The sequence below is a fragment of the Onychostruthus taczanowskii genome, unplaced genomic scaffold, assembly GCF_017590055.1.
Source record: "Onychostruthus taczanowskii isolate IOZ18803 unplaced genomic scaffold, ASM1759005v1 scaffold11, whole genome shotgun sequence".
Classification (NCBI taxonomy): Eukaryota; Metazoa; Chordata; class Aves; order Passeriformes; family Passeridae; genus Onychostruthus; species Onychostruthus taczanowskii.
This window is the reverse complement of record NW_024497629.1, coordinates 11,919,032-11,946,410: the sequence shown is the minus strand read 5'-3', so window position 1 is coordinate 11,946,410 and position 27,379 is coordinate 11,919,032. Positions and strand designations below refer to the sequence as shown.

The 27,379-nt window shown below is 36.5% G+C and overlaps 1 protein-coding gene across 1 annotated transcript in view; it reads right to left on the bottom strand.

Moving 5' to 3' along the window:
* EIPR1 (EARP complex and GARP complex interacting protein 1) overlaps nt 1-27,379 on the bottom strand; it is a 73,637-nt gene that overhangs the window by 38,292 nt on the left and 7,966 nt on the right. Inside the window, exons 2-4 of the mRNA XM_041421639.1 lie at nt 27,159-27,242; nt 22,127-22,259; nt 477-633 (exon numbers count right to left, since the gene is read on the bottom strand). Coding sequence (XP_041277573.1) covers nt 477-633; nt 22,127-22,259; nt 27,159-27,242 — 374 coding nt within the window. The remainder of the gene's footprint in view (nt 1-476; nt 634-22,126; nt 22,260-27,158; nt 27,243-27,379) is intronic.

Here is a 27,379-nt window from a genome sequence, read left to right as displayed (position 1 = left end):
CTGCTGTACTGCAGCTCTCCTCGTCTTGACTTATACAACAGATAAAGAGGCACCATGTAACATAATGAATTCTTATCCTTATGAAACAATAAATTACTCACACTTACACTAAATCACTTGAGTGAAAATTAAAACAGAAAAACTTCTGTGCAACATCAAATTCATATTCCAAAAGATTCAAATTCTAAGTATTATACCTTTGTGCAAAAAAGGCTTTAGATGGGGGCAGGTGGAAAAAAACACATTCAAACAGTACACAGGCTGTTACTCCACATGTGTTTGCAGAACTATAATAAATGTGTTTAATCTATGAAACATCTGGGACTAAAATCCAATTTATACTTTTTTTTTTTTTTTAAGATGGAATACTTTTAAAGTGCATAGCATAGTTTCTTCACTATAAATCTGCACAAAACTAACAGCATGGGTCTATCCTTTAGGCTTTTTCTAGAAATATAAAATATGCAGAATCCTACCAGGCCATATTGCCATGGGCTGTGTTGTCAAGGTGACAGAGTAGCTCCAGGGTTTGAGTGTTGCTTGATGAATCATCAGGGGATTCATGACTGCCTGATTCCAATTCCTTCGGCATCCTCCAAACAGCAGCACATGTCATGACTTTAGTGTCTGAAGCTAAGCAACAGAGAATAATGTCAACAGATCATTGTATGGGAGATGTATTTTGTACACACTGCACCAACATTTACACAAATCTATAAGCAATGCACATCTGCTGTTTGAAATATTTAAAAATATTATACCAAGATGAATTCAAAGAATGCAGAATGTGGCTACAGACAGAGACCTCAAGTTATCAGTCAAGATGCTGCAAAACTCATAACTAGCACGTATTTGACATGCGTCTCCCTGAACAAAAACAAAATTAGGTGTTCAAGAAAACTCTTTGGGATGCATGTTTTCCAAGTTTCATTCCCCATACTGATGTTAATGAAAATGACAAGTTACATTGCTTGGTCCCTTAACAGTAAAGGTACAGACATCATTTAAACACTTCTAACAGCTATCTCCAGTTTAATCCAGAGCGTTATCTCATATCCTTTACTACCAGTAACTGTTTATTGCAAAATTGGTTCTCCCAAGTAAGTACATGCCTCTGACCCCAGCGAATAAAAACGGTATCCAAAAGACAAACTGAACTCACATGCACATAGCAAAGTACTACAATGTGTGAAGAACAAGGCAACTGTAGATTGAGGAGAAAATACCATATGGTCTGTACACATATGACATTGTCCATCACCCAATCTGGCCATTTGTAGCAGTGCAGAATGGGAGGAGGCCAGAGCAGCAGTGCATATGTTCATGCTGTTCCAGCTGCTGGTCCAGGGTTCAGTGAGGATGAACGATTAGATGTGATCCACTCCAGTGGGAACAAAGGAACCAGCCACAGCCACGGTAAGCAAAAGCAGGGGGAGTGACTGCTGGCTGCAGGACAAGCAAAATGAGAAGTCCAGAGGATAAGCAGCAACGAATGACACATCTCTTCTGAGATCATTTTAGAGGCCTCTATCTCCAAGTATATTTCAGCTGATTTTAGTCACGAGCATCTGATTACAGAGCCATGAGAAAATGCGACCAACTTCATCAGTGGAAAGGAAAGTGGCAGCAGCTGCATGTAATGAGAGTGTTTTCAAGAGGAAGCAAGGACACTGAAGAGGGCTTCTCAGGCTAAAATGGTACTAACAGAGGAAAAAAGATGTATTATAAAGGTCACCAATCTGGATAATCTATATGGAAAAAGAGGCAGCCAAACAACACAGAATAGGACAAAAAGTAACTGATACATAGTAAGTCCTGAATACAAGAATGCAGACGTTTAAAATGCAGTCATATGAAATAAAATTTAAAAAAGGTAGTTAGGTGAAAGCTGTAGGAAAAAAAGGTCATTTCTGCAACAGGAAACAGGGATAGGAGGAGGACTTCATATGTATTCAGAACACAGAATCATTGGATATTTGATAGATTGTGCTGAGCATAAATTATACCTATGATACACATAACTATTCTACAGTGATTTGGATATACAAGTTGAATACAGTAAAAAGAGACCATATGTCTAAAGATGATAAAAAAATACCTTATTTATTAACACTTAATTGAACTTTTGCTAATTGTAGAGCATGCTAACTAAACAGCTATTTCTGAATAATTTCAGGCAAATGGTTTACTCTAGATCCATTAGAGGAAGAGAAGAAAGCAGCAGTGGATGGCTACCTTTCCTTATCAAACGGCAAACCCAGACACAGTGTGCTTTGTACACCATTGCAAGTAATAAATAACTTAAAATGCAATATAGCTAAAGAAGGGGAGATGTACAAAAGATTTCACTTCAACGTGACAGACCAGTAATAAAAATTTTCTGGTAGATTATAACTACTAAAAGCTCTGTACCATGCATAGAAAGCATTAGCTTTTCAACTATCATCAAGATCATAGCAGAGAACTACAAAAGCAAATCATGGAAAACAACTACATGCTCCTCAAGCCATCTTTCCTCTCCAGCACAGCACTATAAGTCTTAAGAGAACTTTAAAATGTCACAAAGAAACTTAACATTCAGGAAACAGATTTAAAAATTTTAAAAAAGTAGCCTGCACAAAACACTTTTCAGTTCAGATAGGTCTTATCTTCCCCAAGAATTACCTAATAAATATTACCTTTTTCTTTCTAGCTGAAATTTAACCTACAAGGCTTCAACTAGTAATCAGTGGTGAGACCAATTCTTAAAATTTATGGTACAATCTATGATATAATTAAAAATTAAGAATCAACTATCACTTCTGAAGTAGTTTTGGGATGGAGGGGTGTGTTTTGGGTTTTGGACGGTTTTTTGGGGGTTTTTTGGTTTTTTTTACAACAAAAAATATTTAGGTAACAAATAGGAATTTTTATGGAGTCATATTTTTAAAAGGTTAGAGAATTATTTTAAGTATTGTTCACTTTTGATAAATTTAAAATTACTCCTACTAGAATATACATAAGTATAATGAGATTACGATAGGCCATCTTACATTGCAGGTATCCGAATACAGAAAGTAAAGGGGCCCTTTCCACTCTCATATGTGACATGTACAGCAATATCCAACATTGATGTTTCATTATACTTGTTCAGTCTCAATTCAGACTTCTCATTTCATTTACAAAAATCTGCTGTTATTCCATTTATCTTAAAATTCTCTGATAATTGTGAAGCTGCGCGTAAAACTTGCATGATCACCTCCTACACCATATTTTTCCTGAAATGTTACAGAAGACCACATTCTTATGGTTTCAACTTTTCTTGCTAGTAGATGGCTAGGTGGCCCCAATATTATTTCAAACTGTGGTTGGTAAAACATGGAGCAAATATATTAACATGTCAATGCCCTGCACCTATTCAAGAAGCAGTGAGAACGTGTCATGTGCACACACCCATAAAGCACCAAACTTGCAAATATACAATGGATAAATTTAACATTCTTCTGAATACCAGAAAGGAAAAGGAAACAACTCCCTGTAATAAACTCTGCAGTACTGAGCTCTCCTTTTCTTGTCTTAAGCAAAAAAAATGAGTTGTTACACAGGTAACATATAATATGAATTCTCATCCTTAAGAAACAATAAATTACTTCCATATAGGCCAAATCAGTTGAGGGAAGACTGAAAATCAAAGACTGAAGTGCAACATCAAATTTAAAAGATAAAAATATTGAAAAATCCATCCATAAAAAGATTGAAATTCCAAGTATTGCTGCTTGGTGTAGTAAAGGCTTTAGATGGAGGAAAGTGGGGAAAAACATTCTCAAGACATCTTTTCTCTAACCACAGCACCACAACCTTAAAGACAGCATTGAAATGATATTTTAGCTTCTTCAAACTGTAGTATTAGCTCCTTGCACAATCAGATTTCCGGACTGAAAACCCTAAAACAACTAAACAAGCCATTGAAGGAAGTGAAAGCCAAGTGTATATGTATGTGTGTGTATATACATATATATATATATATATATATATATCTTGAGAGAAAAATCCCCCAGAAACTTGAGGTGATCCAGGCTCCTACAACACTTTGGTGGTTTGAAACCTGAAGTACAGGTTCGTGCAGTTCCATGCCTGTTTTATTTCACTAGGACTAGTGGTGAAGGATAAATTAAACTGCACATCAGAAAGGGATAACACTAAAAGCCAACAAGCACAAAACTTGGACACTCAGCACATACATTATCCTCTACTTTCAGTTGGGTTTGATGATGCTCAGGGAAAGTAACAGAACGCTTTCCAGCTGCTGAATGTCCATCCATCTTGAACAACTGTAAGTGCATTGCAAATATTCTAATTTTACACTTTGGAGAAATTCTGGAATTAGATATATGGCTGAAATCTGTAGAACAAAGACTATTCAGAGCACTATTAACTTCTTCTTGGACAATTCTGACACTTTGTTAATTCCCAGATGTGTGAAACCAAAATAGAATTCCACAGCCACCCAGAGAAGTCATTTTATATATGGCTGGACTTAAGGAAGGCTTAATTTACCTTTATATAAGTAAGGAACTTTTTAAAATACACCATTTTCTCTCTTGTAAAAGAGAGGGCAAATCTATGTGCTGAGTGAAGGTGTCACTCTTCGGATACATGAAGTGGAGTTTTTTCTGGGTCACAATTTCTCTTAATAGAATAACCATTAGATACAAACCTACAAACACAAAATCCACAAACACAAACAGGAACTCTCACTACATTGAAATCAAAGGCCCACAACAAGCTTCCCACAGCCACATGAAAAGCTCACTAACAGTAAACAGTATTTGTGGCATTACCCATATAGCCTTATTTCCCAAGTGATCATATGAAATTTTAAAAATCCAGTGTTACCGGGTAATTTCACTACCACTTCTATAGCGCCAGTGCTTATCTAGAATGCCTACAGGCAAAGAGAAACTCCAGGTTTTCCCATCTTTTACTATCTTCACATCACATTACTGCACATATGCATACAAAATGACAATGTTTTTATCTACCAGCTCTCATATTATCTCTTTAAAATGCTAAAAGACAAGTATGAAACTAATATTGAAACGACAATGCCAGTTATTCTGTAAAAGAAAGAAAAACAAGGTAAAAACATAGTGTCTCTATGTTGTGCTTCTATGCCTTTCTTTAGTTGAAAACCATTTTTGCATCCCTACTTCATATTGAAAGAAGGATTTTTATTTATGTCACAGCACCAATGCAGAAGAGAACAGATAAGGCTGTGTTGAAGTTTTATCACTGAGTATATTAAGAAAAATGTTACAAGGTTTACTAAGCACTACTGAACTTTCATAAAGAGTAAGTCAAAGGTTTGAAGAAGGATGTCCCACTGTATTCCTCACGCGTTGTTCACATTTAATGATCCAGAAATGAGACAATGAACTATTGAATCTTAGTCATATTTATTCTTCCTCATTCAAGAGGGGGAAATATTTGTTCCTTCTCATCCCTTATCTAACTCATAATACATCTTCAGTATATCTTTTGCTAGGTACAGCTACGGATGGAGCTAAATGTATTTGTTCCAACTGCAACAACCCTCTGTTAAGCACCATTTCCGCAAGTCCACCAATATTTTCACCTGGGCAGAGGATAATATCTGCTAGTGACTGCACATAGTTTCATCTACCTAGTTCTGTTGAAATGATCCAGGCTAACAACAAGCAAAACAGAATTTAAGAAGTAAACAAGTAATCCTATACTTTGACAGCACTGAATTAGGAAGCAACTACACATTAAGCTGGTAGCAATAAGGGTACAGTAATCAAATGTAGGAAATAAACTTTGCTGAGTTCAAACTTTGTTGAGTTCAGCCAAAGCCTAAGAGATAATCATGGGTATAGAACATGAGGCCATCGTTGGTGCCTACTTTACAAGTTGAGCAAGTAAGAAAACCTTCAGCATGCAGAGCCCACAATTTGCAAAGGGTCACAACATGGTCAGTCAATACCAATTTTCCCTGCAGCACTCAAAAGAACTCAATGAGGACTATTTCCACGACAATTTTTAGCTTTATACTACCAGCTGGTTCCAACACAGGAAAAAAAAGCAAAAGCTGTAGATTGGTGGGACATCCCATTTATCTTCATGCAAACACTGTTTCCCTTGGAAAATTGCTCCAACTTAAATTAAGAGTAAGAAATAAGACTAGGGAAAAATATCTGCCTGCAATTTAAAAATAACAGGAAGCTACTGACCAGAGTTCAAAAAGAAACACACCTGTAAGGTAGCTGTTACTCTTTGATAAAGTTCCTTCACACACAAATCAATTCACGGCACTGCTGCTGCTGGAGCACAGTAGCCAGCAGACGCCCCTTAAAAACTACGGAATCATTTCTGTAGTAGATGCAAAAATAAAAATATGTGGATATAATACCACTGCAGATTCCAGATGCAATACAGTTGTTCAGGACACTGGAAGTCATTCCTGCTGTTGTAGAAAATTATAATTTTTATGAACTGGTAGTTTTTGAAGCTAGAACGGATGGCCTGTGCACTTCAAATTGCTCTTGATTTTGCATCAGCAATTCCTACAATTGAAGACTTGCAGAATGAAAGAAGTGAGCTTTGTCACATTTCCAGACTTAGACAGATGAACTTAAAATTTTAAGTAATTCAGAATTCCTATAAAGATTCCTTCAGAAAATGCCACAGACCGCAAAATTACAAAGAATGCAACTGAACATCAGATACCATAAAATCTGTTTATGCAGTCTTCTTAATTTATTCTCTTTAATAAATAACAGTTTTAAAAAGGACTTAACCTCATGCAACCTCAGTAAAAATACTAAGAAACCAACTGATATCTGGACCACTGATGCACTAAATCAGAAGATCCAAACAAGAAATACAGAATCTAATTTGTCCCCAAGGCAAACCAAAAAATAGCCAACAAAACAAAAGGCAAAAAACCCCACTACTTTAGAGAGACTCTCATCAACTGTTACTAAAATAAATATGAAATACAAAAAATCCAAAGAATATATGGAATATAAAACCCAAACCCTCAATGGAAGTGTGGATACTAATCAATATTCTGCAGTTTCAGCAAATAAGGATGGAGTACATTCAGAAACACACTAAATCTGTTCTCCTTCCTGTTTCTGGCGTGGACAGATGCACATTTAGGACTTCCTAAAAGTCAGCATTATTACTCACTGGAGCTGCCTTCCAAAAGGGAAGCTACTACCTAAGTAAATACAGATATTAGAAAAAAATAAAGGAGAAAATTATTTTAAGAGGAGTAATTAAAAATTATCTTTATTATTTCACAACAAAGTTTAAAACAGTATTTTAAGAAGTCAGCACCTCTCTTAAGCAAAGTGTTAAGTGGACGTTACTATAATATAAAAGAAGTACAAGAAAAGAGTTCAATGGACATTTACAATCACTACCACCTGCCTCTCCCACCCCTCCACTGTTACCCAACATATTCAAGTAGATCTTAATCCCAATTATACAGATCCACATCAGACAGCATTACAGTTCAATTGTCCACATTTCATGCTTCTGGCATCACTTGCTGAATAAACCCCACCATGCTGCTGCAGTCCTGACCAGTCAGAAGCTTCCAGCAAACCAGATATAGGTCCTTCATAGCTATATCATTTTACATACCACTTTAATCTTTATGTTCAATCATTCTTTATGGTCTTCCTTAATGAAAAACCTGATATATCAGCCCTGATTGTTCTTCCTTCTCCCAAAATTCAAGCCAATTATTGCTAGCCTCCCAGTCTCTTTTTGAATAATTCCAAAAGACATTTTATATGTACATCAGTGATTTAGTATTTTAAAGTTAATTCTTGATCACCAATAGCTATACACACCCGACTGCACTACCTACAGGAACAATGTTTTCATATTACTTTTTGCTGTCACTCTACTTCATTCCCCTGAGTTTAACCTTGAAACCTGAATGACAATGCTTCCGACATCACTGCCTGCAGACATTCACACTGAAGCTGGAGGAGCTGAAGTATCAGTGCCTGACAGGGTTTGCTCTTTGATCAGCTCAGGTGGTGCAGAGCCAGCTGTCTGCAGTTATTCTGTTGCACAGGGAACAACAACTGAAGTGTGTACTTCCTAAATCTGCACAGGAGGCCCTTCTGCAGTATTGCCACAGCAGCTCGTGCTGTGCAAGGCTGAAGTGGTGAAGCTGCTCTAGCTACAGCCCAGCTGGTGCCCATTAGTGCTCTCGGTATGACAGGAACAAGCAGCCAGTGCTCAGAACCCCCCTCCCTTCCACTGACAAACAGTTAGCACTCTTCCTTATCAGTGTGAACATTCTTCTTCGAGTTTAACAGAATTAAGAAAGAAAAACAAAATTACTCAATGGATATTTTGTTTTAAAAAAGAATATCCCTTTCAGCCTTTTTAATCAATTAATAAAAAAATTAACTGTATTCTGTTTATTCAATGTCATGTCCTTCACAGGCAAAAAAAGAGGGGGAAAATAGACCCCTTATTTTCTGGGTTAGTAACTTCATCTTATGTCCTAAAAGCCTGTGTAGTCCTTGATTTTACTTTTTTTTTTTTTTTATGAAATACAGTGGATGAGATATATGTGGGAATAAAGGGCTACAAGCAGTTTAATTTCTTTCCATTACTTAAATGCGTTTTTAGCTATCAAAAACCAGACACTGATTTTCAAAAAAATCCACCAAACAAAACAAAATAAAACAAAAAAAAGCAAACCCACAAAAGGTGGAAACACAGCAGCTCACTCTTTATGCTAATAGTAATATGTTTGCATTGTAAATACAGATATCCAAGGAAGTTTTAAAAACCTCACCTGCTACTAAAACTACTAGAACGATCTAAGAGTGTGCAAAAGGCATGGAGAGTCAGGTAAACCCATCACTATCTATGGAAGAACAAGAGATAGTGTGCGGAAAACAGGCAGTCAAATTAGAAAAGGCATAAATTGCACTTCTCAATAGTCTGATGCTTCTTATGCTATCCCAAGGTGATTTGAGACAATGTTTCAGCACAGATCTTTTTTACCGATATACTCTGCAGATATACATCTGTTTGAGGGAGGTCAAAATTTACTGATTGCATTTTGGGAACTCTGCCATATGGGGACAGCCCATGCAAAGAACCACAACCATCACTATACCGGTGAGCTGAACTCTGCTCTTCAGGCAGAATTTGGGTGCAATAAGGTAAAAGCTGCAGCAAGAGTGAGAACCACACAAGCAAAAAGGTATTGGCTGGCCATATAAAAATAATTTGTGAGATTTAACTCTGTGCGTGGAAAGCTGCACAGTACCCCAATAAAACTTAATGCGGGACAGTTACACGTTGGCTTCCATCATCACAAAGGTGAGTGGAGCTAAACAGTGTCGTCCGCATTGCTACTTTTACACACACAACAGTCGTCTCATGGAGGTAACATGGCAGTTGTCAGTGAAATAAGGTGAAATGAAACCAACACACTTAAGCTCCCACTTGATATTTCATAAAGTAAAAACTGCACTCCTTAACAAGTTGATGGGAACTGCAGACCACTCATCCCCCTGTTGAATTGGGCACCTGAATAGACAGTTACATATTCAAGAGTATATCTATATAACCTCAAGAATTCCCATTCTACTCCATAGGAGTTCCAAAGACAAATATAACTTCTGTAGTAAGTCTGCCTCAAACAGGAGAAATGCCACTCTATCCAATACAAGCAGTTTATGTGGCTGCCTCAAGCCTGACAAACCACTAGCTCAATTGGAAAAGGTAGGTTCACCACCCCTTACAACAGCCTTTCATGGTCTCCACTTGGTACTTCCCCTCAACAGAAATCCAGATGTGTGGCCACAACCAACACACACAAAATTTCTCCCAGCAATAGCTCAATGTCTAGTGGAGGGGTTTTTGCTATCCTCAGGACTGAGGGATCCCAGGCTGCCAAGACCAGTGGGTAAGTCAAGTTAGGGAATATTAAAAGAAATTGGATCCTAGTAATGCATCCACAAGAACTGAGGAATGGCCAATGTAATTATGAGGCCAGTTTCAATTAACTCTGAAAGGTCATGGTGCTGGAGAGAGGTTCCTGAGGACTTTGAGAAAGCAAATGGCATTCCTGTATTTAAGATTGGCAAGAAGGATCTATATACTAGTCAGTCTCCCCTGGAGACTTCAGTCTCCACAGGAAGGTGACAGACTAAGAGAATCTGAAAAACATTTCTAAACATAAGTTGACTGGGACTACTCAGTACAGATTTATGAAGAAGACATCACATCTGACACATATGATTGCATTCTGCAGTGAAAATTAAATTAAAAACAGGCTTGGTAAAAATGGGGAAAGCGGTTGATGTTACTTATCTTTAACAAGACGGTTAAAGATAACCATACCATCCTCACAGACAAACTGAAGAACAGGAGGGTTGGGCTCAAAACTGGTTGAACTGCAATTCTCGAAGGGTTGTGGTCAGTGGAATAAAAGTCATATGGAGCCAGTCACTACTGGTATGTCTCAGGAGCTGACAGGGGGGCCAGAACTGTTCAGCATCTTCATTAATGACCTCAGGGAACATCAGAGGGACAAAAAAGGCTGGAAAAACAAACCAACAGGTACCTCAACGTTCAACAATGCTCTGAAAGGGCACTGAAGGTTATGGTGACAGCAATTTGAATGTAAGGAACAGTGGAGAAGTGCTGTTAGTCTACTAGGCGGCATGCGCACCCACAGTGGATATCATAAAGCTATGCTGAGCTGCAATATAGTCTTCACAATATCAACAGAAGACAAATATTAACCTCAAATTCTCATACTTCCTGTAGCTGTCACTCAATTTGCTGTAGAAGCAGAAATGTCTTAAGTTTTATGTCTAATGGTCAGAAACACTGATGCTTGCTTGATGACACATTAAAAAAAAACCTACCCCCTACACACAAGAGCATTTAAAGCTGCAAATTATCACTTGCAATCAGGAGAAAAATCTCAAACTAAAACAGTCCTCAAAACATTTTAATATGGTTTCATAAGAAGACATGTAGATAATAGAATATGCTACAGAATATGATGTCATCATATAACTACAATAACTCAAGATTTACTTCTTTATAAAGAATTTATCATTGTTATAACTATTTAAGATATTGCTAGCACTTGAATAGTGATGTTCCTAAGTCAGAGAGAGGGAAAAAAAAAAGAAGAAACAAGAAAAAAAAATCTTTATCATTCTCTTAAGGTTATGAAGCAAGAGATACTCCCTTGGCCTCTCCAGCTTTCCAAGAAGGATGGGATAATGCAGAATTAAAGCAGGCTATCTTTTCATAGTAGAATGTACGTCACAAAACATGGAATACAAAAAAGTGAGGTTGCAAAATGTCTTAGCATTTACTGGAAGGAACTTGCACACGATACTTGGTTTCACTTGCATTATTTGGGAATAACTCTGAAGTCTAATACAAAACTAGTGTAATACAGAGAAAAAAGCAAGCCATTAACTTTCACTTATACAACAAAATCGTTGCACAAGGATGCCTAAACACAAACTGTAAGAATTTACATGTTTATGCAAAATGTTATTTACTGTAACAATAGCATTGACTGGAGATGGCAAAAGAACACATTCTCTTGCAGTCTTTTACATTAGTTGAGATCAATATTTGAAAACAGAGTTTAAAAACTACTCTGAATTAAAACAGAAAAACACTGCCTTTGTTCTAAGCAAAAAAAAAAAAAACTTAAAAAGGGGAAGAGAATTAAACCTACTAACAGTGAAAGATAGAGCAGTCTGATAATTCAAGAGATTATCCCTCAGTGACAGCACTAATTCAGAAGCATTTTATCCACTTTCTGCATTTAAAGCACTCTTTTCAATATCATGACCATTCTGTTATACTTGAATTTCTGTCATTTTCTCTCCTCCCTCTTATGACATTCATTTTCTTTTGCTTCATACCAAAAATGTTGCAATTATCCTGATAATCGCTGTCAAATAAAGATGAAATCCTAAATGAAGAGATAATAAGGATCTGTGCTTCAAGTTAATTATATTATACATGGTCCATGGTCCCCCAGCTCTTACACTTTTCACTGTGCATCTGCTCTTACACAATGGCTGAGACACTACTGAGCTTAGTTCCTATAGGAGTCTCACATCCAAGTAAGATTATAGCACAGACGATGATATGACAGCTACATTACCTCTCATCTGGACAGAACTCAATGTACATCTATGCATAGAGGCCTTCAAATTTGAACAGAATTAACATGGAACAATTTCTCAAGCTGTTCATCACTTGTGTAGCATTTTTCCATCACGTGGATCAGATAGGCAACCATTTCATTTAAAACCTTACTGCAAACTACTTGCAAAGAAACACTCAAATTACATGTAACAGCTGAATTCCTAGGAAAAAAAAACATTAAAAGAACATTAGGAACACCAAGGACATTTATTTCTTCCTTCAAACTATGGGAATAAATCTTCTTCTGTACATCCCACCACTACTGCTGAGAAGAGGGAATATTTAAAGACACATTCTACTTCTGTGCCCATTTTAATGACTGTAGCATATCCCATGGCTGTACCAATGATTTCCCTACACGGAGTTCTTTCATTACAGCAAGGCAAAAGTGTCACCTGCTGTCTTCAATACTAAGCAGATGAAGCATCACCAGCAGCATTATTTCCAGTATCCTTACCGATGAATTTTTTCTGCAGAAAGTTTTATTAATACATGAGTTCACTGTGTGTAAGTGCAAAGCACCAGACAGCCATAACTCATTGTAGATTTATTGTTTTGAAATAATGGATTTTAAAGGCAAACTATGTTCAACGAAACTAAACACCAGTTTTGTGTTTGTATGCTCCGAATCCATAAATGCAAGCTATTTGTATGAAGTCTTCATAACCACTGCACCAGGGCACCTATCTTGTCTGAAAAAATCCAAGTGAAAACCAGGACGTGTGCACACACATTCCTGCCTGCATGTAGAAATTTGCAGGCAACAGCTTTGTCCAGTCACACTTCCTTTTGCCCTCTGGTGGCTTTCTATGTCCCTACATTAAACAGAAGAGCAGAACCTATTTTTGTAGGAGTTTAAAAATACATTTGAACTGGGACAATAAATGTGTTTCCACATATGTTTCCATGGATTTGAATACGAATTTGAATTCTTAGGCGAATTCAAATTCGCACAAATACAAAAGACATAGCAACATAGAAACTTACTAATTATGCTTTTAAATGTAGATTAGATAAAGATTCTGCTTTTAAATTTAGTTTTACCTCTTCCTAGTGAAAGGAATTAATCTAGCTTTATGTCATGGATTTAAAACAAAGATTCATCTGAAAGGCCAAAGTTAAAACCAGAGGAAGCATTCCACTGTGAGCTCCAGCATTATTAGTGTAACAGTGTCAACTACCTAGTCTTACAAACCTGACACTTTCAGGTAATTTCACGCCATGGAAAAGGTGACAATAGAAGGACTCAAAAAGATGAGGTCCTCTGTTTACAAAAGTTAGTTAATGCATGTAGAGAAAAACAGTTCAAGCCATCCCAACATGATGCTGTACTCTAAAGTGGTAGTTACAGTTCAGGAAAAAGCTCTTTATATCAAGACTGACAGTTTTCTGAGCCTTATGTGCAGCAGTAGATGAGGAAGTCAGCAAAACACCAGCATCCTTACAAAGGGCACTGAGCATAAAAGAGCACTGATTGTTCCACAGCCCCATGAAAACCTGATAAGCCTTTCTGGGAACTCAGAAATCACCAAGTTGGCGAACAACTCCAGCTCATAATCTGATTCAGCATTTAGTACCTGAAAGCAGACAGAAAAGTACCACCTTCTTAAGAAGAAAGAACTAGTATGAATTAAGACAATTATCACTGCTAGAAACTTAATTTTGCCCCAATGAATGAGTGCACCTAATACCCAGTAATTAAACATTCTCTTCAAATTGAGCAGCATGAAGCTTTCGCTTTAATTCATCAAGATTCTTTAAGAAGAACTCCACAACACCTACTAATCCTTATCACAACAAAACCACCCATAGCACCAGACACTGTACAAATGCTATACAAAGAAGGATAACTGTTTCAAAATATCCTCTTCTCTAGAAGGCTGAAATTATCTCTAAAATGACTACTCTTAATTTTGTGGAATAAGCCACACAACAGAACCAACGTATTATTGAGATCAGCAGAACAGAAATTCTTGACCAGATCTTCATACCACAATTTCTTTCATATACATCTTTATCATGTCTTTCATCTAATTTCTGAAGTACTTGCATGTTTCTCTTCAATATATTCACAAAAACAGTCTCTGTATTTTCTAGAACTCTGCAATGGAGAACTATGATAGATATTTATTTTTTTGGCAACTTACTTAAAATAATGTCAGGTACTGGTCTCCAGCCCTGAGACCAGAAAGCACAATTTTTTTGCAGGGTAAGTTAAAAGAAGGAGGCTACGCCACAGCTACTCATGAATTTTCGTGATCTGGGCATCATTGTCTGAAAGTACACTGTAATTTGGCCCATACAAAAACTGCTCAGGGAGCACCCTCACAGTTTAATGGTAGGTTCAACTGCAAGTCAGTCCCTAGGTCAGTGCCATGGCCCTGTTCCAAGTTATTAGAATACAAATATAGCCTTATAATAGTCTAATATCCTGGGATTATTTATTTTACTCTACAGGTTACAATTTCCAGTAAAAATTTTCATTGTAGAAATATTGCTGTAAAAAACCAAACACACAAACAAAAATAAAACCCCAACAAACATGCAAGTCAGCTGACTGATCCAAAACCTGATTATTCAGCATTAAGACTTTCACAGCTGGCAGGTTCTATCCCTCACAAACTAGCAGGTGAGGATTGTTTTCTTAAATTGTTTTCAGTGTTGATACAGCTCACACATACACTTTCCACATTGGCTTCCACCCTACCTGACATCATTAGAGTAAATCATTCCAAACATCAGATTTTAATGCTGTTATTTTTATCGCCTATATTGTGACATACTAATTTTCAGGTTTTCAATTACATAAAAGTACTCTTGTGGTCATGAAAATACCCTTGCAATCCAATTCAAAATTGCACAAACAATCAGCATAACCATTCTGTTTAGTTTGCTGGCACAGTTTAAAACAGCTGAAAGAAAAGCTGAAGCCTCTAGACCACTGTTCATCTTACAGCAACAAAACTAGAAGTTAGATCCAACAATATAAGACTTGGCAAATTATTTCACCAATCCTTCCAGTAAATGCCACAGAAAGGAAGAAAAACAACGTCTCAGGAAAATAGAAGAAGTTGCCACAGATAAGGAAGAAACAAAATACAAGACAAGAAATGCTTATCAAAAGCCGAACACAACACATCAGAACACCACAGATTTTTGTATGGACAGACACTAAATGTCTGCTAACACCTAAGGGTGTTATCTTATCTGTAAGATTTCTCAAGCCTCCCACAGAACTGACTGCCCAAAAACTATTTTATGTCATACCTCCTTGTGTTCTCATATATCCCTTACCTGTTTTTGGGATCTCCTTCCTCAGGATCTCCTTATTTCTCCAACTCTACCGTTGCCTTAATTTCCCCACTTTGTCTTTCAGCAGCATTTCCCCTATTAGACCTGAGATGGCAACAGTACAATTGTCTACAATTATGCTGTGAGACATAGTCCTTTACTCTTGCCCCTCCAAGCATATCTTTCTCCTGCACCTAGGGTAGCTGTATAGAAGCACATCTTAAAAATTCACCTTTTCAATAATGGAGACCACTACCCAGATCCAAATGGAGGTTCAGCAGGCAAACCGTTTTCCACCTATGCAGAGTTTTTGGTCTGGATCATTTTTCTATTTTCTTTCCTTTATCTCCCCATCATGTCATGCAAACCCACCAGCAGTTGGCCTTAACCCTTGACTTCCCAAACAATTCTACCATTGCCAAGTTTCTGTAGAACACCTAAGAGAACACAGTAACTACCCAAGTAGCTGGCCATTACACAGTATCCAAATCCAAACAAACCACTACTTTCTTTGCTGACATGCTGAATAGATTCATCTGTATCTCAGAGCAAAGCATAATTCTGGTTAATTCTAGCTTACAGGATATAATGAAAGCTATATTCAGGTTTTGCACACAATGCTGTATAAACTATAATTATATTTATAAAACATTATTTTAGCTTTCCCCAAATTCATCATCATGATCATTCATTTCAACCTCTTTACTTAGTGTTCTGGTCCACAGAGACCAGATCGAAGACTCACTCGAGAAGAAGCCATCCATTGCTGGCAAATTGGCAAATGGCTGCAGAACTCTTTAAACAGCTTACAGAATAATCCCCCTGAATTCCCCATTCCTTTAATGATGTAGCTGAAGTTTACTTTATAAGTCCACAGGAAATAGTCTGCCTCCATTTTAACAGTATCCCAAAACAGCAGGTGAGAGACAGGGAGGGATGTATAAACAAGAAACAGATTAAAAATAAGTTCTGTATGAAACAAAGCAAATTCAAGGCATGACTCCCCCAGCCCCCAAACCCACATAAAACCTGCACCCACCACTGCATATCTACCTAACTTGGCAATTTTTCAAACACCTCATAATGGTGTATGATAAGCTGGAATGACAAAAAGGACATCATCAACATATTTCCAAGTATTACCCAACATCATATTAATCATTCTATCAATGCAGGGATCCAAATTTTTTCGACCATTTCTAGAGCTGAGGCTTCCATCACCTACTTTACATACAAAAATTATTAGATATATCATCCTAGCCTGTTGACTGCTGGTATTTCTTGTTGCCTCAGAACATTATTAAAATCCATGAAATGGCTTTCTGAATTCCCCCCCTATAGCCTGAAACTTGAGCAATACTGAGACTGTATACAGATAATTTTCCAATGGAGTCTAGCACTTTGTCAGGTCTCCACTGTTCTAGTTCTCACGAGATTCCCCTTTAGTGTAAACTACAGGGTTTTGTCATTTCACTTTTTCACAATGAAAAAATTATCCCAGAGTAGGCTAGGATGCTTTTGTGAATAATGAAGCAAGCTTCTTTCAAACTTGCAGTAGGAATACACATGTGAAATTATTTTCCCCTTAGCAGTTGAAGAAAGTGCTTGGTTAGTTACCAACTTCTTGAAGACTAATTTATCTCCATTTTTAAACTTATTATATTTAGTGTACCATTATTCTCATTGGTTCATATCATTATTTGGTGGGCACATTCTTGACCCTCACCCACACCATAATTCATCTTTTCTGATATTTAAATATGGATTTCTACTAAGAAATGCTATGGTCTCCTTAATTACTTTGTCACCTTCCTTATTCACTTTTTAGAAGTGCCACTTCTGTCCGATTTTAATTTAATGAAAGTAATAAAAAAGAGAATAGCCAACTATTCAGAACAGCAAAAAAGAAGAAAGGTGTAAAGTTCCTAGAATTGTTCTGACATGGATTCCCTACTAAATACAGCATTCTCCATTTTAATTTTGGGCTACTGTAAAGCAAATTATATGATTTCTGCTTTGCTGAACATAGCTTTAGGATATTAATGAGTATCACAGGCAAATAAACACATGTAAATTTTCAGAGATTAGGCATTAAACAAATTACAATGCAACTGTAGCACTCTAGCTTATAGTCACTTTTATTATAATCACCCAAAAAACATCCCTAAATTGCATTGTTCTCTCAAGAATCCAACCTTTTAGTTTTTTTAAGACCTAATCTGTCTCATACTGATCTTTAACAACCTAATTTAACTTCTAAAGCTAGAAGACTACCAAACTAATTTCTCCCCTTGATTTTTACCTACTTTAAAGCTATCAGTAACAATCTTATTCTCTTCAAGAGGAAAAAAAAACCAAAAAAACAAAAAAACGCACCCCTGTTTTAATTCAGTTGATTTGCTGTAGTAAAAGAGAAAAATGATGCATCAACATGTCACAAAACTGACTAATAGTGCTTGAGTTCTTCTGGATACTTCAGATATTAATTTTACAAAGCCTTCTTCCCCTGTCCCCGAAATATTCCTATATATATTCCTATATTCCCAGACTATAATCCTTCTTTTCTTCTCTTATATTTAGCTTCTTTCATCTATTTATGCACTTTCTCTCTTCACCTAGGGAATCTGTGATAAAATACAACATTCCGAATTCTCACAACATCAATTAGCTGCCAAACATGTTTGCAAAAAGAGGAGCTACTTCTCAGTGCCTCCTGAAGACATATCCTGTCTCTCAGCAATGTCAGTTACACTGGGATGGTCTTAATACATTTCCAGCACAAAATATTGATGAATGAGTTAGAAATGTGTAGCACAGGCAAGTGCTGTGCTGCCAGCATAGCAAATTCCTGATGTTTTCTGGAGGTTGGAGAAGATTATACATAACTATCACTTAAGAATAAAATCATCTTCCTATAATAACAGTCGTAACAGTAGAAAATTTCCTGAGTGGCATTTTCATGATCGGTGAGGGGGGGAAACCACTACAATCGAGGCAGAAACTGAGTGCAATAAGTTCTCCATTTGTAATTATGTGATTAAGTCAGTATTTTTTGAAGTGTGTGCATGAGGAGGGGTATGAGGGGAGACACAGTTCCACAATTTTTTCTTTATATTAAGACAAAATGCCCTAGAAAATGGAATTTCTGGTTAATAGCCAAAGACATAATTGTTCCAATGCTACTGGAACCACTATTATTCTAGTTGATGTCATACTTGAGACTGCATCGTTAATAAAGCCTTGTATTTTTTCAATGTCAAAATGAGACAAAGTTGTAAATACTGACACTAACAAAACAAAGGCTGTTTCCTTCATTTTTACTTCAGCCAGGAAGGTATTTTCCTTTTTAAAACCTAATTGTACATTGATACTCTAGTAAAACATCTTGAACAAAGAATACTGACAGAGCATCACTGGATTTAATTTTACTGACTGTTTAGAGAATATTAAGAGTTCCCAAATTACATATTGAGCAAGGATTAAAATTTTTCTGCGACTTCTTGTGAACAAGAAAGTTATCCGAGCCATCTTATTTTTACTTTTTAGGGGCATGTTCTTTTCTTAAAAGCATAGAATTTCAAGATATGCAGAATCAATGTCAGTAAATAGTAAATATTCTGATGGACTTTATATAAAAGGACAGTAAAGCCAAAAATATGAGTGGAGAGTCTGCATCCAATCATGGAAATGTGCTATACTTGACACTTTTAACATATTTTGCTTAGAGTTTCTAAAGGCAAAAGCTCATTTCAAAACAATGACTGAATTGTGGTTGCTGCAAGTTTAGTCATTTAGGGGCAAAAAAACTGATTTCATCAAAAGTAAGGACTTAAAGAAAATAATCCAGTGGACAACAAGGAAATTATTTTTATTGACATATAAGCATAGCTATTATGACTCATAAGTACATGACTTTGTTTTTCATTAGGTGTACTAAATAATAAATACATTTTAAGTTCTACCTCTTGATGCCTCTTTCACTTACAAGTCAAGGACAAGTAAAAATATTTCACATATCCATGCAGGCAGGAATAAAATAAAATCATGCTCTCAGAGAGTGACAAGGCCAGATTGTTTCTACTTCTGAATGAGGTTTCCTACCAGTAAGTTTCAGGAGAAAACAACACATTACACATTTACATATCCACACACATGGGAAAAAACCTTCAGATCTAAGCATGATGGTATGGGATTTTACAAAAGTAGTTAAAATACTGTCTTTGAAATTAAAAAAAAAACCAAAAACAAACAACCCAACAAAACAAAAACAAAATAGCAACAAGAAAACCAAAATAAATGTAGGAACTTTCCCCTACAAGAGGTTTTTTTGAGTTTTGATTAAGACTTCTGGTATATCAATTCCAGACATCCCTCAACCAGAATAGTAAAATTTTCCAATCATTACATAAGCACTCTTCTCAAACACACAGAGATGGCTTAAACTTTCTATTTGAACTTTGACCCCAGAGACAACCCATAGTTACCAGCCAAATGCACACACCCATTTCCCATGCAGAATTCTTCGCACTCAGAAGAAATTATCAAAAAGCAAAATAATATAATATGCAAAGCTATGTCTTAGCCCCTCAAGAAAAAAAAGAGAAGCAAACCAGCATCTCATTTGTATTTCAAAACATACACCAAGGTTGCTGGTGTCATCTGTGACTTTCAGACACTAGTATTAACTATCAAGTAGTTAAATAAAAAATAAACAAGAGTCTCAATGTCTCAATAACGTAACAGGATAACTGGATACCATGGAAAGACTTTCACTGCATTTGAAAAAAGTAATTTATAGTCCCCAAAATTCCTATATAAAAGGCAAATTCCTCTTAACAAAAATCAAATATCAGGACAGCTGTGAAAAAGTGCCCTTCTATTTGCACCTACAGTATCTTTTTTCATACCTCAGTTATTATAACTCTTTGCAAATATGCAAGAGTAAAAGAAAACTCAGTATCTTTCCCAGTATAAAGGAGGAAATTTCACCCTATTCCATTAGGTCATCCAGTGAGCTAGGAAATGGAAAATGTACATAATTCCACTTCCTTTCAATGCCACATTTTATTACTTTAAGCAACTTCAGAAGACAGCTATTAATAATGGACACATCTCACATTTCTTCAATTCCCCAGTTTCAACAATGTTCAAGTCTTGACAGAAGTGCTGGGCCCAGACACAAGGGATGGGCACAATACTTACAGCTGCTCCTGAGAGCATAATCTCATTTGACTTGTAGTTCAATGAGAAAATGAGTTGAGTCTTTTTAAAACAACAAAGAAATGCAATACGTTAAGAGTTCTAAAAGTTTTGATTGCTTAATTTGGCTGCATTACTACTTGAAATAAGTTGTCTGCTGAATGCAGTTATTACAGAATATTATTTACAGAATATTATTACAGAACCCCACACTGTGTGCTTTCAGTCCTATACATTGCTATTTACAGCCAGTAATCACCATTTGAGAATCAAACTTGCTTACTGCAGAATGTTAATGAATGATAATTCTAAAGTAAGATGCATGAAGAATAAACAATAGAGCTTAATATTAAGAAATCAGATAAAATAAATCTAGAACATAAATAATCTGGAATAGAAAACATTAATGCGATTTATTATTTCCAATAAAGGAAATTGGAAATCTCACAGAAAGGACATCAATCAAAATGCCTACTATCATTTCAATGGAAAAATCTACTTAACTTATCTTCTATCATTGGGTTTAAAAAGTCACCTAAGATTTGTGAAATTCACATGTTAGCAGTTTTCTTTCAATCCAAAAGAACTAGGAGAACTAAGCAATCCTGGAATCCTCCCCCTAGTACAACCAGAAGGCTGAACAGCAGGAACACACATCTCTACAACTGGTCACAGATATGCAAAGCCTGAAACTCACTCTGTAATTGTTATACTCTTGAACTGTATTTCCATGAAAGAACAGACCAATACTGACTAGATTAAATAATATTTATTTCAATTGACACCTCAGATTTCTTGTCAGAGAGAAAAATCACTCCCTTCCCCATGTGATGCAAGTGGATTTCTCAAGCCTCATGACAGAAAATCTTCACACCTGCCTCACTCAGGAATTGTACAGAGACCCTTAATCTCAATAGCTGTGCACTTATGGTAAGGTTAGACAAGGAACATTCCTACTGAGGAAATATTTAGGTAAGAAGCTGTAGATCTCTGTAGGCATACCTGCATTTCACATATGAAAAATAACACTACATACAAACTTCAACTGCAGCTTTAAGTAAAGCACGATGCCAGCACATTTTGAAAGACATTTACTCGCACTTTCAAAAGCAAACATCAATAAAAATTATGCTCAAAGTAACAAGAATGCTTTGCACTCATCAGCCAAATATAAGGTTCATTTTGCTGCTTTTCTTAACATGAACACAGGAGTTGACTTCTAACCAAGATAATCTAAGGATATGACACAAATGAGGTATAAGTAAAAGCGTTGCAGATTTTTTTAGAAATGCTTATGTTGATAATTCCAACTGAAAGTGTCTACACCTAGCTAGAGGTTTGAACTTTACACATTCAAAAATACCAAAACACTTGCACAAGTTGAGCATATTTAAAAAGGACTTACTTTTATTGTAGCAGGTTGCAAGTACACCTTTATCAGCAGGACTTGTACTAATGTGCCAAATTTCCCCCACTTGATGAAGGAGAACATTTTTGTTTATAATGTTATTTTCATCATCAAAATCTATGATGTGAATCTGCAAATACAATAAAATAGAACATTAGGGTTTCAAATGTTTTCCTGTGGGTCTTAATTACACACGATGACTACATGCAACAATTTAATGAGATTTTTATAACCGATACCTATTTAATTAATTATTATACTAACAATTTACTATATAATTGATTTCATGCAGGATTAACTTTTCTAGGAAAACACAAGCAATTTCCCTGTTTGAGGAAATACCATGCTTATTCTCAATTTTCAACTTACAGCTCGAAGGTGCTTTTTCATTTTATGGCTAATAGTAAATAAGCCACGTATTACAATTCAACACTTCTTATAGCAATAAACAAAAATAACAACATTACAATCCTTAGTCTAAATGTCTGCACCAATTTTGCATCCAAATCATCTAATTCAAATCATCTACAAAGAAGGAAGGAGAGAGAGGGAAAGGACTCTTCTTTGAAGCAAGTACTTTACACTCAGTAAGAAACTGACAGTTCACTTTAGCAGTCACATATTACTACCAAGACACAAAACTACTCATTTCATACTATATGGAAACAAAGTACTGAAAGATGAAGAAAAACATTAATATTTAAATATATAGATAATATTTTAAAAGGACAGAACTAAGTTTGCTTTTTATTATTTTCATTTTTGTTTGTTGCAGGTTTCTTTGCTATGTTTGTTTTTTTTAATAGGTCTATCATTTTTCCCTCCTTTTTTTAGTCAGCTGTTTTACTGTATTTTTTAGTCAGCTGTTTTTCTGTAGTTGCTGCAGAAATACAACGAATTTAGGAAGATTTTAGCCTGGCATAATGTACAGAATGAACTTTACTCATGGTGCTAATTCCCCTAAGCACAACAGTGGACAAATAAATTTAGAAGACTCACATATTTTGAAGAACTGTATCTTCATTAAAAATTAATTTTCAAAGTTGGGTGAACAATGAAGAGGGGAAAAAAATCCAAGAGTTATCCTATCATCATGACTGAATCAAGTTAACTAAATTAACTACTGAATCACTGCAAAAATCTTAGCTATACAGAAATACAGAAGATTTTCTTACAATACAGAAAGTGCAATATAGGTTTCAACTTCATCTTAACACTATTATTTTTAAGGGGATGAGCTTACACATTACCTTTTATTTTACTGCCCAAACAGTCATCAGAAACTCCTCCTTCAAATACAATCCTGGACCTTATCACCTATATTATTCTTCCATTTTCTTATCCCAGGCATAGAACTGCCTCTGCAGCTGATTAGCAAGTTGTCTTTTGAGACTTCATTTGCTGCCTTGAACCTAGGAATCTATTCAAGAATCAGAACACTTTCCATCTACCCTAACAACTATGTATCTATCTTAGAGCGACAAAAAAGATCAGTTTAACCTCATACCTTGTTTTCGTTTGGAGTCTCCTTTGGCAGCTTAGGCCAAGTTTCTTACCCAAAAAAGTGAACCGTAAATGTAAACCCCATTTGCTACAGTCACACACATCTCTTCCCACACTAACCGGGTCAGTCAGCCAGCACATAAGGGAGAGCTCTTTACCCCACCTGAAGCCCTTTGGAGGCACAGATAACCAATCCCTCTCTGCTGTTACATTTCCGATTCAGCTGACAACATGGACAGCTCTAAACTGGTGAAACACACAGGTAGCTCATGAAAGGCCCAGAGATTTTTGGGAAATATGAAATTTAATTATTATGCAGCAGTATTGTACACATCTTGTGAATTGAAAAATTACATCTTTCACAGCTATGCCAGCTAATCAACACTACCTACCAGAATAAGCTGATCACAATAACAGAAAGAACTGCAAAAATTCCCCCAATTTATTTTTTTTTTCTAAGAATCTTCCTATTGATTTAATGACATGATATATGGAATAGTCACTTCGCTAAATACTAAGGACAACAGAAATTTCATAGGAAGTATTTGAATACCCAATACTGTACACCACATGTTCCCCATTAAATCATGTTCTCAAGGGCCATATTCACATTTTTTTGAGCTCTTCCAGGGTTCTCAATGAGTGGTGGATGACTCCACCACTTCCCTGAGCAGTCTTTTCCAACGCTTTATAACCCTTTCCATGAAAACATTTTTCCTAATATCCAAGTTAAACTCCTCTTGGTGTAACTTTAGGCTATTTCTTCTCACCTGTCCTGTCTCCTGCCTGGGAGAAGAGATTGACTCCCACCTGGCACAACCTCCTTTCAAATAGCTGTAGACAGTGATAAGATATCCCCACCTCTCCCCAGCCTCCTTTTCTCCAGATTAAACAACCCCAGCTCCCTCAAGGTGCTCCTCATAACAGTTGTGCTCCAGACCCATCAGCATTTCCATCACCCTTCCCTGGACACACTCCAGCACCTCAAGGTCTTCATTGCAGCGAGGAGCCCAGAACTGAGCACAAGGTTTGAGGTGCGGAGTAGAGCAGATACAATGCACTATATTATATAAATAATGAAAATTAGGATTTTAAGTTTGAAGACACAAGACTGGAAGTAACTTGAAGAGCTCTGAGATTTACATGAGGAAACAATAAATTACATACTTGGACATCTCCAATGCATCCAATAAACACATTAAGTTTAGCAACAATGAAAGTACTGAGGACAAAAGTCCCAAAACTACACCATACAGAACACAGTGCTACTTCTTAAGCCATTTACAGCATGCTATGAGGACCAAATGCCAAGTACTACACACTATTAATATGTCAAATATTTAACATAACGTAAAATCTTATAAAAACTTTCCTTTCCTTTGAAATACTAGTATAAATAGGAAAATATTTTCACCTGAAATATATTCTCCTACAAATACCTAAAATTGCTTTATACAGCAATACACCTCAATGAGGGAAAAGTTATCATGCCAGCTGTAAAATTATTGCTCTTTCATTTGCACTGCACCTGCCCATGACCAGAAGGGAAGAAATAATCTGCACATGAAAAAAACTCTTGCTGTGCAGGACTTAGTAAAGTATTAAGTGTTGCAAGAAAAGCTCACAAGTTTGGTCAGATAACTAAAAAAGTTTTTAAGCAAATGTAGAGAACCTAGTGCTGAATTAAGTTATAATGAGCTGAGCCTAGGGCACTTCTTGGGGATTGAGGAACTAGCTGAGAAGAAATGATGGCTTGAGGCACAGCTAAAGGCTAATAACCTCCAAACATTTGTGAATATACTAGAAATTGTCCTGCATTTCTATTCTTAATGTTACCCACTGGAAAACAAAAAGCATAGTCAAAGTTGAAACATATGCAAACATTTCTAAAATACATAGATATACCCAATAAATTTACCAAAATCAGAAAATTTAAATTATTAAAGATCTGGCAGCTATCAACTGGTAAGTGAGAACCACTCTTCAAAACAATTTTGTATCGGGATTTAATTAGTTAAGCAAGTTGTAAAACCACCACAGAAATTACAGTAAAAAACCCCCACATTATACCAAATATTTGAAGAACAAGAGACAGCACAATCAAAATTATAATTGTGTGCATTGAACTTTTAATTTTAACTAAGTGTGTCTGCCTCTTCTTTTGTTACTCTTTGCCCAAGTATTACCTGAAATGTAAACAAACTGAATACTCCATCCCCCTTATGCCTTGGAATAACTTTTCTTGAGACTCATCCAGTATTATCATTGGGTAATGAACTCAAAACTTCACTGGGAGTTTACAGCTTACACATCCCAAAGCTGTGGTTCCAAGTCATCTTGTGTAGCCCATTACAGGCCATTTTCAGAAGAGTCAGTCACTCCATTCAATGCCAGGGGCTCTTGTGGTGGGTGCTAGCCTTGGCTAACAGACTCCCACCCAGACACCCCCTCCCCAGGAAAGACAGGGGGAGAAACCAGGAGGAATAGGAATGAGATAGTTTATGTGCCAAGCTACAGACAGGGAGGTTACTTACCAACTAATATTCTGGGCAAAACAGACTTGATTTGGGTGAATGAATTAGTTCATTGGCAGTTAAAATAAACAAGAACCTTCTCTCCCCCACTTTCCAGGCTGAACTTCACCCCAGACTCCTCTGACCCTTCCAAGTGGGGCAGGGGGATGTAGGGCAGTGGTGGCTATGGGTGTTGTCTCTCTGATGCTCTTTGCACCTTACTCTGTTCCTCTGCTTCAGCACAGGGTCTTCATGGGAAACTGACTCACCTGTGTCCTGAAGTGGATTCACTGGAACCAGCCGTGCCTGTCACAGGCAACCCCTGGCCTCTTCTCAGAGGCCTCCACTGCAGCTCTCCTGCCCCCCAAGCCTTGCCACCTGCACTCAGTAGAGCCTTCTAACCCTTTCAGCCTCAAGAACTTGTTTCAGTATGATTTCTACTGAAATTCAGTCACAAAATTTAAATTTGCTGTACAATTACAGCTTATCCACTTTACTCCAGAAGAAACAGCCCAATAGAAACTGAGGCACAAAAGTCACTCAAATTTTAATTTGAATTGTTTAAATGATCAAAAAGGACACAGCTGATTTCCAATAATGAATATTGAAAAATACACTTTATGAAGCATCACGTACCCTGAACTGTGCATGTACCAGGAGTCCCATTAGAAGTAATTAAGGCTTAAAGACTTTTGTTTTACTTTGCATCTCTTTGGGGATTTAAAGATAGTTCCAGAGCATCCATAGATTCAAATTAACAAAAATATGGCAGTTTCTTTACTAAACCAATCTGATATAACCATACAATTTAGAAGAGGGATATGATATTCAGAAAATACACACAGCTTTCATTCACCTCCATTTCCAATATCTTTACATTCTACCCACAGAAGTCTTCAACTTAACTGTCAATTTTCATACTCAACAGGGGGGAGAAAGGAAAAGGGATGATATCAGAACAATGCTACAAAAAAGTAGTAAAAATTACAACTGATATTTGACAGAAAAATTACCTGATTATCATATCTAAGAGACTGTGTTCCAACCAAAAATCTTATTGCATCTGTTTCTGCTGTCTGAGGTGTTAAAGCTCGTGCCTAGGGAAGAAGAAAGCCATGAGAAAAGTACAATTAATAAAATCCATTAATTTCAGCAAAAATCTTGAAACTTATATATCAATTGTCATTTTAAGCATTTCATTCTTACCAATGGCAGACTTTCTTGGCCTTTATGC